General features: G+C 44.0%; 1 protein-coding gene across 9 annotated transcripts in view; it reads right to left on the bottom strand.

Annotated features, from left to right (window-relative positions):
* The window catches only part of NR1H3 (nuclear receptor subfamily 1 group H member 3), a 30,886-nt gene that overhangs the window by 4,616 nt on the left and 10,143 nt on the right, over positions 1-16,127 (bottom strand). For 7 of the 9 annotated variants that reach the window (XM_040068240.2, XM_040068243.2, XM_040068247.2 and 4 more), the window contains exons 2-6: positions 8,200-8,443; positions 5,146-5,412; positions 1,236-1,444; positions 820-999; positions 279-378 (exon numbers count right to left, since the gene is read on the bottom strand). In XM_040068240.2, the coding sequence (XP_039924174.1) occupies positions 279-378; positions 820-999; positions 1,236-1,444; positions 5,146-5,412; positions 8,200-8,317 (874 nt within the window). In that variant the 5' untranslated portion in view covers positions 8,318-8,443. Of the gene's footprint in view, positions 1-278; positions 379-819; positions 1,000-1,235; positions 1,445-5,145; positions 5,413-8,199; positions 8,444-12,616; positions 12,857-16,127 lie in introns of those variants that run through there. The other 2 variants (XM_040068244.2, XM_040068241.2) reach the window with 2 other exon arrangements.

Genomic DNA, 16,127 nt, shown 5'->3' with positions numbered 1-16,127 from the left:
AGGAATTTCACACCAACTGCTAGTCCTAGGTGGACACTTGCAGCAATATCTTCATGCTTTACGAGTCCAGATTTTCCCAAGCAAATTGACACCTAGAAAAAGACATGAACTGAGCAGATACCGTACGTTAAAAGCAAAAAAAAAGGTTTGTGGGGCTATTGGTTTGGTCCTGTTCTAAACCTCTCACCACAAACTACTTCCAGCTGCCCACATTAAAAAAGGAAATATGTAAGAACACAAAACACTGGGGAGGAAGAAACACCTGTCTAATGCACCACCTGCTTTGGCGAAGTCATCCCTGTTATAGCTCAGGTCCTTAAGAAAGGTGATGCTCTCAATCTCTGGATTGTAGCGCCGAGATGTCTCCAACAACATCACCTGAAGACAAAAGATAAACTCAATTTGAAAACAGAAAGACATGTTACATCAATAATTTGCTGACTGTTGAAGCATCTTTGGAGGAAAAAAGAAAACCAAAAAACCCAACAACAAACAAAACCTCTCCAGTTTCTCTCAAAGTGCCTAAAAATTCGAAGATAAAGTCTGCTGCCATCCTTTGTAGGAATTTCCTTCTGGGAAAACGGAAACTCCTGCTTACCGCTACCGAAGCACTTGCCTCATTCCCTTCCTGTATAACCAGGCACTGCAGTATATAACCAGGCATCTTGCCCACATAACCTCACACTGCAGTAATGGTCCCACAGCTGAGGTCCTTCAGTCTGCCATCCTCAAAAAAAGGATGGAACCAGTTCTCTAAGTGGGTCACTCCAAATTCTCTCATCTCTGCTACTATGTACTGGGGTGGAGTCAAACCCTCACCTCTATGGTAGATGTCTTCAGTAAAGCAATCTGATCTTCCCTGGTGAGCTCCAGGAAGCCAGGTAATTGCTTGGCAAAGTCCACGATCTCTTGCACAGAGATAATTGCAAGTTCTGTGAAGTGAGCAAAACGCTGCTGCCTTGCTTCACGGTTATTTGGATCAGGAATCTGGGGCCATGGCTGTAGGAATGGGAAGAGACAGCATGTATTTGTGAAAGATGGAGCCAAAGATAAAAGATGAAGAGAACAAGAAAAAAAATGCCAAGTTCAGAACATCATCCTTTGCTATTTTTTAGAGAGCTTTAACCCGCAGATGCAATGCCTAAAGTAACTCTGTTCTCCTAAATATTTTACCTAAAATGCAACTCCCCAAACTTCACTTTTGCTTATTCTGGGTACGCTGGTAGGGTTTTTACCGTCACTTTGAGCCTGTCTGTGAAGGAGCGCTGGTTGCACTGCTGCTGAGCGGCCACGAGCTTTTTTATCATGCTCAGCTGTTCCGGCGTCAGTTTGTGGGAAGGGCTTGGCGGATTTGGAGGGCTTGGACGCACCACAACTGTCCGAGCCTGATCGTCTTCCTGCTTCTTCAGTTTCTTCAGTCGGATCTGTTCTTCAGACAGAACATCTAAAGCAGGAATAAGCTCATGGTCAATCACAGGAACACAATGGAAACCACACTGAACACAGGTAATGTGCTGTAGATGGAGAGGCAGAGACCACAGCTGCCTGTATCAGGCATAGCAGTGTGTACACAACACAGCCAACAGTGATAGTTGTTTCTCCCTCTATTCCCTACTTTCGGTTGTTTCATTGCCTTTCTTATAATCGTACTGTCATGGAAAGTGTTCACAAAAGGTAAAAGCTCACCTCATGATGCCCTACAGAACTCAGAAAAACAACAGTGACTTTCCCCATAAAGTGATTCCCTAAAACATCATGTTACAACAGGTGCTCCCTTCATAGGCCATGGGGTATCCACCGTACTTTGTATTATCCTACTGTTACGTCTTTTTTTCAATATTGTTAATTCAACAGCTTGTATCATTTCACCCTCTTCAAAGGGTGACCCAGTCCTGGGTGGAGTTTGAGAGTGAAAGGATAATTTGCTATACAGGCCATCTGCAGCTGACTCTAGAGCAGTAACATACCCTAGGATGAATGATGGAAGAGTAACTTTGCATTAATGTACTGAGAACCAACCAGAGGTCCTTCAGGAATAGGGTTACAAGTCTCCTTTGGTTGTTAAGCCAAAGGCGAGATGCTCTTTGGATGTAACACTGTAAGGAACAGAACAACTCAAAGACATCTGCTCTACAGAGAGCTGATGGGGTCCCTCTGTCAGAGGAAAGGGAAGCACATCTTTTCCCATAAGTTTGCCAAGCAGTGAAGAGAGATTTAAACTAAAGCTGCCTAGGGACAGGAACCTCAATCCATCCCTTCTCCTCTCGCAATCCAGTCTGATGCCAGGGGCAGCAAGAGATGCCCAGAGCCTGGAGAGGGTATGCAGGTCTGCAGGAAAGCACCTGAAGAGCAGCACAGTGGAATTCCTGCCACTCCATCCAGTAAGTCGGGTTCATCGGGAGCCCAACTTAAATGCCTCTATGCAAATGTACATAGCATAGGAAATAAATAAGAAGAGTTAGAGACATGCACACACCTGCAGGGCTGTAATCATATTGGCATCACAGAGAGAGGGTGCACAGAAAGTTCGCTGGCCTGGACTTCAGGAGAGCAGACTCTGGCCTCTTCAGGGACCTGCTCAGTAGAGTACTATCAGATAAAATGCTGGAGGGAAGAGGGGCCCAAGAAAGCTGGTTAACATTCAAGTATCATCTCCTCCAAGCTCAAGAGCGATGCATCCTTGTCTCTAAATTGGAATATCGTGGATTTGACAGATAGGTCACTTGGAAGATAAAAGATTGGTGGGATGGTCACACTCAAAGAGCTGTGGCCCATGGCTCAATGCCCAGATGGAGACCAGTGACGAGTGGCATTCCCCAGGGGTCGGTGTTGGGACCGGCACCACTGAACACCTTTGTCAGTGACATGGAGGGTGGCACTGAGCGCACCCTCAGCAGGGCTGCTGGCAGCACCAGGCTGTGTGCTGTGACTGACACTCTGGAGGGAAGGGAAGCAGAAAAGGAACTGATTGGAAAAAAAAAAAAAAACAACCCTCCGTATCTTCAGGAACAAAGATAAGTTAACAAAGCTTGACTTTACAAACAGGACCTTAAAAGTGCTGGAAGATTCTTTGGCCATTTATTTTTATGCACAGACAACATAGAAAATAAAGGAGGTTTTAATGAGGTGGGGGTTAGTCTCTTCTGCCATGCCCACAGTGAGAGGACAAGAAGAAATGGCCTTCAACTGAGAGGAGATTCAGATTAGGTATTAAAAAAAAAATTTCCTTGTTATGGCATGCATTGGAACAAGTTGCCCTGGGAGGTGATAGAGTCATCATCCCTGGAGGTGTTTAAAGGGCACCTGGGTCTGTGCTCAGTGATATGGTTTAGTGGTTTAAGGGTTATGGTGTTACTGCTGAGTAGACATTTGGACTTGATGATCTTAAAAGATTTCTTCCAACCTTGGCGATTCTATAGCTGCTACACAGAAAAGCAGGCCCTAAAACTCAACAAGTATATAACTGCATTTCTTAACAGAATCATTCAACAAAGACAAGAACTGGAGAGCTACTGTAAGACAGCATTCTTGGGATTGGAAGGATAGAAAGAGAACATAGCACAGTTAAGCTGAGAGTAACCTTTATCCCTGACTTCCAACAGGGAGGATGCGTGCACAGGTACGTGCACCATGCACAAAATTTACAATTGTAACAGCAAAGGCATTCAATACAACTACCAAAATAAGGGGGGATCTATAGGATTAGAGAATGCCACTTACAGTGTCAGTTTAAGGAGGGAAGTAATTGATCCAAGTGATTACAGTCCCTCATCTTGGGACTCCAATGCACAAAAATTTTTTTACTGGTAGCATGTTACTTGGCTGTTAAGGAATCATGAAAACCATCTATGTGCAAGCTCCTACACCATGTTAATTCAAAGCAATCTAACTTACTTGGTTTGTCAGGAAGGAATTATTTAACCTCATGGTTTGCACTGGCTGAAGAACAATAAACTGGCCATGAATAACTTCAGTCTGGGAATTAGAAGAATGTTTCCAGCAATTACTAGGGGGGAAGTTCTGGAATGACCTTCCAAGTGAAACAGCTGGAGGAAAAAGCCCTCAGTTTCTGTCAAAACTAACAAGGCAGATTTGCAGTGGGGATTACATTTCAACAAGAATTGCCAAGTTCTTGATAATAACACCAAGATTCCTTTTGACCTAATTTTCCTGAGCTGTCTTCAACACAAAACAATGACTAAATGCAGAAACATACTGAGGCTCTCTGTATCTACCTGCAACAAAAGAGAAGCAAAGTGAACAAGTGGCCTTACTGCACTGCTTTTCAATTACATCTGTTTTGAAGCCCTTGGGAACAGGGCAATGGGGTAAAAGACAGCACATGTAATGCTGATACAAACCAGTAAGACAAAGACACTGATGTGTTTCATGCTGAAAAACTGAATAGCCTGTCTCCTAGCTCACTGGGGCTTAAATTTTGCAAAATTACATTATGTTTCTGAAATACCAACTGTTCAGGGTGCTGGACGTCAGAAAAGAAGACCTCACACAGATCTAACATTAACTGAGCATACATTCAGTCAGTCTTGATGAACAAAGGGATGAAACCTGGATACCTTGGCCAAGGAGGGCTGCTCTGGATATGCAAGCAGAAATACTGGTGAATATTCAGAAACAGCAGCCTTATGGCTCGCGTGAGAAAAATAGCAGAGATCACTAAAGGAAGCAATGAGATCAGCTCATGCACAAACACAGCTGCAGTACTGTGGTGCTGCCCTTGACCTCTTTTGCAAGCTCACAGTAGGAAGCAAAGAAAAGCGCCTGTTGTTCAAGGAGCACGGCGACCAATCTCACGGTCCTGGTGACAAGCCTGACGTTACTGACACACTTTACGGCACCCTGATAAACACGTCTTGCCCCTGCCGGTGTAGTCCACGAGTTCTTACAAGGAATAAAGCGGCGCTGGGGTTCTCAGCGCACCGCTGGTTTTCCACTAACAGCCTCACCTCCCCACATGATCCTTGCTGAGCTCTCAGCGACTTCCCACGCACATTCCAACACGCAGCCTGCACGGCTTCCACGTCTCCCCTCCCCAAGCACTGGCACTGCCCCGTGCCTTACAGGCATCGTCCCCGGAGCGCTCCTGTCCCGTCCCAAGCCCCGTTGGCCGGCGCCTGCACTCACACTGCTCCCGCATGCCGGCCTCCTGGCACTTGCGCAGCCGGCACTCCTGGCACTTGCGGCGCATGTACATGTCCATCTCGCACTTGCCGCCGTTCTTGCAGACGTACTGCGCGCCCTTGATGACGCTGCGGCGGAAGAAGCCCTTGCAGCCTTCGCAGCTCAGCACGTTGTAGTGGAAGCCGGAGGCCTTGTCCCCACACACGCTGCACACTTCGTTTCCCAGCATCTTAGGGGCTGGGCCCTTCTTCCGCTTCAAGGGGGGATTTTCTACCGAAACGAACGGTAGCAAGGAAGGAAAAAAAAAAAGAAAAGAAAACCCACAGACATGAAGGAAGCGTGGTGTTTGCAGCTGACTGCCCCACTCCTGACAATCAAGATCTTCACCCAAACCCACTATCTCCCAAGCACACGGATGAAAAGATTAAGTCTCCCTTTTCACACACACCTCTTCTGGATAAGCAAGTCTTCCGTAGCAAACTTACTGACATAATCCACAAGGCTTCACCCCAACTATATAAACAAATATAACTTCACACTTGTTCCACTCCAAAACAGAGTGAAAGAGCCAAAACATGCTCAGGCCAAGTGTTCTTCTCCACTTTCCAATTACAGTTAAGTTACCAATGTGAGAAATACCTCCAAAAAAGTTGAGCTGAAATCCAAGATTGTGCAGAAAGTAAATTTCTTCAGAACTCACCTGCAGTTCCCTACCATATGTATGCACAAGAATATGGAAAAGTGTTTCCTCAATTCAATAGTGACAGAAAGCTGGTGCTGGAACTGTGACCCTACAAAAACCAGACTGAGCAGACAATCCCTGTAACTGGAAGACTTGGGAAACTGTCGAGACAGAAGACAGCAGCTTGTGGAGTTAGCTGCAATAAGCAGACAAGCAGTACACTTCACAAGCTCTGTGAGCCTTTGGAATCCTGAAGCCATAATTTCCTCTTCAAGAAGAACGCTCCCCACTCCTAACACTGACACACTCTCACAGTGACACTAAAGCTTGGTTTTTTGTCTCAAAAATGGGCCTTCACTACTGCTTCACATTCAGATGGTCTTGTGTAGCAGCTCCCAATTCTTCCTACATCATTCTGACAGATTTTAATCATTACAGTGGCTCTGCATCCTGAAAACATCTTTGGTCTTCTCCATCACACCTTACCTTAAGCACTCCAGGCCAATGCTTGCTAATATTATATGTGCATTCCCTCCCTATTAGCCCTCTCTCTTTTCCATCCATTTAATTCTAGCTTTGTTGATATCTGATATTCTATACAGCTCATAGTGCAGGTATTTTTCTGTATGTCAGATATTATAGATTCTTCTATGGCAGCAGTTATAAAAATTACAACCAGCATATCTTGATAAATCTCCAGATTATGCTTAGGTATGCCTGGAAAGCCTTTACACTGGAGTTAATGCTTAGTTTGAAGAACAAGGCTACTGCATTTCTTGATCAACATCAGGGTTACAGATGCATGTCTCATTCTTGTACTTAAGGTTCCAATACTTGTACCCTGGCTTGTGTTTACATTTACTATTCTGCTCAAGCTCCTGTAATGGTAACCAGTTTAAGGTGAGTCTCTGATATTATTATTTGTGTTCCTCAATACAAGTTTTCAGCCTTCGGTATCTTGATGTTGATTTTCAATCCCACTGACTCTACAGAGGCTTGGAGGTCACCCACTTTGGCTTGCACTTCTCGGTGCAGATTGGACAGCAAGAAAATACCATCAGAAAGATTAAATTTCTGATATTCTCCTCTCTTGTTCAACCATATTTCTTTTCACACAATATACTACCAAATAAAAATTATGCAATGCCTACAGTTATTTCAGATTACTTAGTATAAACACATGTAATGGCAGACTAACTTTGCTGAAGCCTCAAGTGATGTACGTATGCTTCTGAGGAACAGCAGAGTAATCCAATGACTTCCACAGATAAATCTGTCCATCTTTTGGATTTCTTAGCTGTCTTTAAGACATTACATAAACTTCTTATTACCTCTTCTATGACTGCTTTATTGAGACAGATAGGCTTATTCTTTGATCTATGCAAATTATTTTCCATCTCTGAGCATGAAGCATTTTAGTTATACAGATTATTACTGTTATTTTCTGTAGTCAAAGATAACACAGAAATAATGCAAGATGTATAAAGAAAGTATGAATGCCACCTCTGAACCCCTAGGTCTCATTAGGGTCCTCCTTCCTTGGTAAATACCCTATTTAATAAATATTTTTCCACATTTTGTGTCTTTTTCCCTAATATTTTCACAAGGAAACAATCTATCAATTGCTTTATTTTCAAGTCCTCAAACCCATTTTAAGGACTTCTGTTGGGTAATATCTCATATCACCTTTTAGCTACTCTTTGTTTCTATGCTACTGATGAGTCCTCATTCAATGTTCAGATTATTTCTTCGTTTTATATCAAGATTGATCATTGCCTCAGCGCTGAGCAAATACATTAATTCATCATATTTCCATTAAGATGATGACCCTATGCACTTATGCTTTCCTTTTTTTCCTGTTAACTGTCCAGGGATGTTATACTGTCCTCTTATAGATTGAAAGTGTAGGACTGCGGCCATAAGCAGCAGCTTTAACTACAGAATCTCAGTCCTATGCCTGATACTCTTCACCCTCAGTCAATGTAAGACATACATGGACCAACTCCTAATGTCTTCCCTTGGATGAATCTGCAAAATCCCGTCATTTCTTTGCACCACCTACCCTTGTGGGATTGTCACCTGTAGTAAAGCTTTATTGTTCAGCAGATCTTGATAAGGCTAAAAAAAACTTAATTTATCTTACTGCCATGGACCTAGCCTCTAGAAGGTCAAATAAGCAAAATATTCAACACATTTATCACCTGGACAAACCCAGTCTCCAGCTATCAATAACTGATTCTATTCTTAGACATCATCTCTTGAGTGCCTCAAGCACAGTCAAACTTGTCCTAAAATTTTGCCAGGTATCAATTCTGCTTGCTTGAAAGAATGGGTAGCCTTTATCTTGCACGGATTTAGCGAGAATTTTTGCATACCTGCAGGCTCAGGGGGGTTCTCTGAGCCAGGGAAGAGCGGAAGCCCTTCCTCCTCCATCTCAAATACACTTGCCACCCTCTTCCCATGATCCTGTGTGCTGAGTTGAGTGGGACCCATGGAGGCCACACAGGCAGGACTTGCTATAATCTCATCGCTGCAGCATTGTTTCTGCCAAGCGAGGGGCCACAGACATCTATCTTCAAAGTCCTTAGTTTCTCTCCCCTACTGAAAGTCAGGAAGTACCTGTGGAAAAAACAAACAGATGTAAAAGAGGCAAGAGTTCAACTACTGAGACTATTAACTTCCAAAATCTATTACAAGCTGTATCACAAGCAAGCTTCAAGATTACATTTCTGTAATTAGCTTTGTTTTATCAATGTTTATACTCTTGAAACACAGTATTTTAACGAAGTGTGGTAAAAGGCACAAGACTAGCACATCCAGGTGCAAAACTATTCTTTCACTGCCAACAGATTTATCAAAGCAAGGCAAGTCTTCATTACTGCTAATGCTCCCAGAACACATCATCCCTCATCTCTCCAAGTGTGTAAGAGGGAAATTCCTGGCATTATAACCAGTGGCCTTTGTTAAAGCTTCCAGTAACAAACAGCTCAGTGCTGCCAGCTGCCCTGAGTTTGGGGCGTGTATTGCAGAGCATATAGAAAATTGGAAAAGAGATTTTTCATACAATTATTTAGCAGACTACAAAACATCGAATTTCCCTCTTAGTATCAGCAGCCAAAGACTGTGACAAAGGCTGATGATGCATCAAAGATAAGGATGACAAATCCTTCCCCTTACACTAAGAAATTGAAAGCCAGCAATCCTGCCTATGGGCAATGGCCATGATGCCATTTTCAGGAAATGGATTCACCACCAACCTTCTGAGGACACCCTTTTTTGGAAGCTAGAAACCGTACTGGAAAGCATGTTCATTATACAGCCCTGACTCCCTTACAGAACCTGAAACTGGAAAGCAAATCCAACCATTTTTTCCAAAAAGCCCCACCTGCACAGAAAAGGACTCTACACGTTTGATTGCACAGATTCAGTGAAACTGATGCAAATTGCTAATGTAAACACCCCTAAGCTGATTGATGTCAGTTGATCTTAACTCAGTGATGTACCAATGCAAGCTAAAGAGATTAACTGATTTAGAAAGCAACTACGTGAAAGGCCTGTACCAGTCTGAGTGATTGAGTTCAGACTGGAAGCCCACCAGTCCCTGAAAGACAGGAGGGGACAGAAAGCTCTGAGGCAGCCCAGATAAAAGAGCATCAGGCAAGCAGGGGCATACCTCACACACTGTAGTGCTGACCATGAAGAGGCAGAGAAACACTGCCTCAGGTCCCTTCTTTCCTCCTGGATATTTGGACCAGAGCATGCAACTTTTCTCACAATGTCAAAAACAAAGATGAAAGCAATGCTTCCAAAAACAAAGCCCTTCCCAGGACTCTGCAACAGGCATCAAGTATAAAAGCAAGTCACACCGTCATCAAGCCTGCTGAGCTCCTGTCATCTCCAATTACACTGTGGATGCAGGTGTTAAAACCCACAGGGCACATTTATTCATGTGACATTTGTAAACACAGCCTCAGACTGCACCAGGAATTCAGAGCTCCCTTCTCAGAGAGAGCTGGAGAAACAGACTAGAGGAGAAAAGTAGTGACAGCAAATATGAAACTTAAACTCCCAGACAGAAAGAAGTCCTACTGTGGGAGAGTACAACCTAACCAATGTGATTTCCAACCAATCTGAAGAAACTCACAGTTCTCAAAGGAACAATGTGGCTACCACAACCACCTTTTTTTTTTTTTTTTTTTTTTAAGTCTCCCGGGAAAATCTTGCAGAATCTGAAAACCTTGTGGAAGCAGCATAGAGTATCAGATGGAGATGGGAACTTTATTGTAATAAATCCAAACCCAACTTGTATTCCTAGTTCTATGCAAGCTCCTCAGCGATGCTGACACAAATGTCTCTGGACATGTTTGGGCATGAAACAAGAAAGCTAAGAGTAAGCCTCTGCATCTCCACATTCCTTTAAACCACGCAAAAGACTCGCTCAAAGATTAATTATTGTGCAGAGTGAATCACCAGCAGCACTACTGCAGCAATTTTTCAAAGGAAGGGTTTGATCATCCATCTGAGGGACTGAGTGACAGTGCTCAGGCCCAGGCCTTCAGTTCAGTGACTCACTCTTTGTGCATCCCAGCCACAACTGAAACTTATTCCAGAAAACAAAAGAGGAGGGTACAATATGATGGGATTTCAAAACTGTCATCAGCACAATAACTGACATTGCAGGAGTGAAACTTGCTGCCAGCAAGACATCTGGAGCCCAAAGGGGAGTGTCTGAGAAACTGCAAGCTACCAAGAGGGAGGGGAATATAAATCCACGTGCACATCCAGGACACAGCAACAGAGAAGCCACTACTGTGCTATAAAACTACCCAGTGTGCTCCTGCTTCATGCACCAGCCTCCAACCTTCCCAAAACAGAATGGGCCAGATAGAAAAGGTCACTTGTCTTCTCTGCTCCTAAGACAGAGCATTTTTTTCTTTTGTAGGTGCAATAACAGTTGCAGGCCGTGGAAAAAATGACCTGACCACAGACAGTAGCATGCTGGTGCTAGGTAAAAAAGCCTACTGAGCATTTTTCTCACGTGCACACAAGTGAGAGGCTGTATGACAAGGCCTGAGGCTAAGTTTTCAGAGAAATGGATGAGGATTGTTTTTGCATGACTAAAAATCTTGCAGTTTTGTACTAATAATCATGTTGTTAGAGATTCACACCTTCCAGTCTGCACCACCACTTCAACAACAGTGCAGAAAGGTGATGCAAGCCGTAACTGCAAGAGGAAATACTGTCTTCTTGACACAGTCGGCTGTGCCGCCTCTCACTGTCTGTCTCAACTCCTTTGGTTTTAGAAACCAGGACTGGCCATGTGACAAAAGATGAAGCAATCACTTCTCTCAAATGCAGCATCTTGAAGAGAGTAACATGATGAGCAGACATACACCAGTGAGGAAACGTAGAGATGAAAGGCTGAGGGAAACAAATTTCTGCCAGCCCTTGTCACCTATGTCTCAAACATGACACGAAACACTTCTGCAGTGTGTCGCCATCAGCTTCACCCTACTCCATTTCTTCCATCTCCTCTTCCATCCTGAGAAAACAGAACTGCTCAGATACTGATGGTCTCCAGATCAGCACTCTTACAACAAAGCACTGGTTTTTTCAGAGACTAAAGATGGCAGCCCTGGCTCTCGCACTTCACGCTAAATGATGGAAATATTTATCACTTCCTCCAGCAACAATCTCATCCCATTCCTCAGATGAGTCCTCTTCCTAAGCCAGCTGAAACACTTACATATTCTTCTGGAAGACTTTGATCTCACCTGTCATCAACAGACTAAGCTACAGAATATACCACACTATTGTTCGTTGAGGACAAGTAAAGGAGACACCATTGGGCAGCACAGAATATAGAGAAATCAAATGGGCCAAATGCAGTTGCTGCGACACTTCTGCTAAAGAGTGCTGTCCTCTCCCTGGTATTCTTAGTTTGGTGCTTTCTGGGAGGAGTCTAAGGATCAGAGACCAGACCAGATGCAAACACATTTCTGAAGAAACTGTACTGTGTAACACATGAACAATCAGAGGAACAGTACAACAAGCCCTTTACCTCCAAATAACGGATCTCAGAAGAAAGAGTAGCATTTTAGGAAGTCTGTTCAAGTCTCTGTGATCCTTCAAAACAGGATTTACTCACTGCAGTCCTGGCCATGCAAACTATAATATCCTCCAGTTTCTGCCAAGGCAAACACTTATAGCTGTTTCAGTTCTGTAATGAATCACAGGCAGGCACTCTGCAGAGTGCCAGCACCGGCGGAAGAGACCTCATGCTTGTATACATACGCTGACATGGCTGTGCTCACCGGGAGTCAACAGCGCATCCCTGCACGGGCCTTAACAGGCTGCTGGTGAACAAACACATCTGACAGGAAGGGCTATCTTTCAGAGGTAACTAAAGCAGGAATATAATTCAGCATTTTGTCTTCTAAGGGTGCTCTGACATGCAGTATAGATTCACACTGGCTGCTAGCATTTATCTCTGAAAGCTGGGCCCATGGCAGTGCATAATGACCTCTGCTGAAACCTAAACACACAACTCACACAGTGATAATGCTACCTTGGCTATCAAATGGTAGCTGCAGATCTAAATCTCCAACGAAAAAAACCCACCAGTTAGACTGAGCTTTCACAGGACTCTACAGCACCAGCAGAGAACTTGAGAGACACCACTGCTCCAATCCTTTCATACAGAGTAACCATATTTTGTGACCTAATGCTTTTCTTATACTGTGTCTGGTGTAGCAGCCAGAGTATTTTCACAAATCTTCCCTAGGATACTACCTTGTAGCTGTTTCAGAGAAACAGAGATTATTCCCAGCTCATCTTGGATCATTCTTCTTCCTTCCTTCTATATCGTCATATTTCTCAAGAAATGCTGAAACAGATAGCAGGTCTATGAGTGAGGCAAAAAGATACATACGACACATTTCAACTAGGAAAAAGTTGAAAAAGACACCTTGTACCTTTCAAGACAGAAAATGAATCTGTCGCTTTAAAAACGATGTAATATTACATGCCAAAACTCATGTGGAAAAACAATAACTTCAGACTGACAGTGGGAGAGATAAATCACAAAAATGTAAAATGTGAAAAGTGCAACAGGATACTGTAAAGAATAATTTTGAACAGTATGTTTACAAAGGATGGAAAAAACTGTTTTGCAACCCTCAGGGAACAGACTAGCTCAGTGCCCCTGCTGTAAATCCCTCTCTCAGAGAACTGCAGGGACACAGTCTGAAATCGCATTATCTGTTTTGATCTCCCAGAAGCATAAAGGCAACCACAAACTGGAAAGAGTTTGCGAGCCACCGTCAGTCCCAAGATGATAAAGAAAAGCTACAGCCTCCACATCGCTTTCATTTGCTGTCCAGCTAAGCTTCAGCTGACCATGAGCAGCTGTCCAAGATTGTAACTATGCTTTGTGAGATTTTAAGTTGTTGCCACCGTTGACAATTGTGCAGAAGAGTCCTACAAGCCACTCCCAGCTGCGTTCCTGTTTCTTGCCCTCAAGTTAAGGGTCTTAATTGCCATCTCTCCCTCCCTAGCTCAGATCCAGAGCCTGCCTCCCCTTGTCCCCTGCCTTACTTTGCATTTTACTCCTGCTGCTGACCAACTCCTTTATTACCCCTGACTTTGCTGATTCCTGGTGTGGCCTTTGCCCAGGCATTTGGCTCTCCCTTTGAAGTGGGCTCACTGCAGCATCCAGCTCTCACTGGGTTTTGTTTGGTATCAACACAAGGCACGCTGTCTCCTACTCAGGTCAGGCATGGAAACCACCACAAAGTTCAGAGAACAATAGCAGAAGTGACTAACAACTAAAAGATTAAAATAAACAAATGCACGTCATTTGGTTGAAAGAGTACTGGGAAGAGAGGAAAGGTGTAACAATGGTTTCTTGAAAGGTGTCAGCTCTGAAAGACAGCATGTCTAAAAGAACACTGAGAAGGGAAAAGTCTGGCTATTACAGAAAAACACCCTAAAGCTGAGTTCTGGGAGAATGGAAGTCTCCGTAACTTTCCTTCTACAACTAGACCTTATAATTACAACCAAAATGCAAAGAGTTCCATGTTCATTTATGAATCTGAACTTAGTATGACTTAGCTATTCTGTGGGTGAAGAGTGTCTATTATAAACAAACAATGGTAGCAACAGGAGTTCCAAGGCAGTTTCACCCTGCATTAGGCAAGACGAACGTAGGACTGAAACAAGTGAACAAATGGCTTAGCAAAGTGAATTAGAATCTCAAGGCACAACTGCATTACCAAACACAATGCGATAAAACAGGGCAAAACAAGCCCAAAGTACCTCTGCTTTGCTCCACATAAAAAGTCCAAACAACCAAACCTGCTCTTTGCCCATGACCTGCAGAGTACGAGATTTGTTTCTTTCCTGCAGAACCTGTGGACTCCCTAATTTTGGAAATATGACTCTCCATATTTTAAATCAGAAGACGATGGAATGCACTGACTCCAGTCTCACCCAGGAAACCACAGGCTCTGCACAGCTCACCCCCAAGAGCAACTGCTTTGCAAGTCAGCTCTCCTGCTCACATGCCTCATCCAGCTCCCTGCTCTCTCACCTGCCTCTCATTATACCTTGCCTGGCAAAGGCTGAGGTTTTGGGTTTGCCCTTCCCTTCAACTCTTGGTTTCTGCCTGATCAAAGAGAGCCCTGTCAACATAAGGAGCAAGACGAAAAGAGAGCATATAAGTGACTATTTTCAGGGTGGGTAAGATCCTGAAATGGGCTGTGCCTTTATTTTTCCTTCCTCCCTCTCTCCCCACTGCCAGATGTCCTTGGTTCTGCAACCGAGCGGCGGAGAAAGGAGACGAGGTTATTTGAGTTCATTCACACTGCACACAGGGCTGCTCTCGCCTCTCTTCCTGTTTGCAAGGAAGTATTAGTCCCTCTGACAACGGGAGACAGACAGAGGAGACAAGTGGATGGGGGAAGAGGGAGAGGAAGGGGGAAGAGAAGAGAGAGAGGGGAGGGAAACAGGGAGAGGGAGGGAGAGATTATGGTAAGAAGATAAGACTTTTCCTTGGTTAATGAACTGGAAATGAGTAACAAGTGATATCAGGAGTGACGTAGCCACCTTGCTGCCATGAAATTCCTTTAAAAGATCATTGACACAAGTCCCTTTGAACTCTGGAAAACAACACAACCCTCATCTAGATAAAAAAATCTCTTGCCCTTTCTAGGCTTTTTACTGCCACCTCGGCTTTCAAGCTTCTGGCTAACCTAGAGTACAGCCACCTCAGGAATGGCCAAAACCAGGGCATGCACAGGCTTATAGCAAGGAAGATGTGACAGCAGCAGCATCCCTCCATCTTTCCCTCCCCTCCAAGCCATCCTGTAAAGTGACAAGTTTTGTCTGGCCAGGTGAGCTGTGAAGCCAGTGTCCCAACATGGGGAGGAGACAGAGCAGAATCACCTTGGAGGGACACCAACATCTGCAGCACTCACCGGGATGAAATTAGCAGAACTTGCTGCTTGTAGCTGAACTGCAATAATCCCCCACGTCTGGCCACAACTCCAGCTGAGAGCTCAACACCACTATCAGCACTGACCTTCAGATGGCAGGAAGCATGACTGAATCTTTGATAGGGGCTTCCTACAGGAAAAATCCCATCTGTGCTCCTCCCAGGAGAATGAAACACCCAGAGCAGCTGCCCCCTCCTGCTAGCAGAAAAGCAAAGGGCAGCTCTGTGCCACTAATTGGGAAGCGGAAGGGAGGGAATCCAGCCTGGGTCCTTGTCCACAGAATGTGTCACCATCAACTATAATAGCAATTTTTCCCTATGGAAACTCACTTTAAATTGGAAAGAACATTCTTTTGCCAGTACCACTCAATTTCTCAAAGCAAATTTAGCTATCCTAGCAGTAAGTCTTTTTTTCCCGGCACACCTAAATGTATCTATGCAAAGGTGTTTTTGATTTACGTGTCTGTTTTTCTTTCTAGGGCCCCTGTATTGGCTGATAGTGTCATTCCTTCACATTTCTAAACACAGTACCAGACACATACCACAAAAAAAAACCACCAAAACAAAACAAAAAAACCACCACATGTAAAAGGTGTTCAAGCAACCAACAAAACTTCCCACTATAAAACAATCTGCTAACAAAATCCCCCTTCAGTTTGGAAAGTTAAAGTTGAGATGTCTGCAGCTCATTAATCTTGCTGCTGACCAGTTCTTACACACCCTTCATGCAGTGACAGCTCATCACATCCTACTTGAAGGCCAAAAATGCCATCTGATCCCACCGCCTTGGCTTCTTTATAAATGCCACTG

Source organism: Hirundo rustica, chromosome 6, assembly GCF_015227805.2.
Source record: "Hirundo rustica isolate bHirRus1 chromosome 6, bHirRus1.pri.v3, whole genome shotgun sequence".
In the NCBI taxonomy this organism is placed as follows: domain Eukaryota; kingdom Metazoa; phylum Chordata; class Aves; order Passeriformes; family Hirundinidae; genus Hirundo; species Hirundo rustica.
The sequence above is the reverse complement of the archived record's forward strand: the minus strand, read 5'-3'. Positions and strand labels throughout refer to the sequence as shown.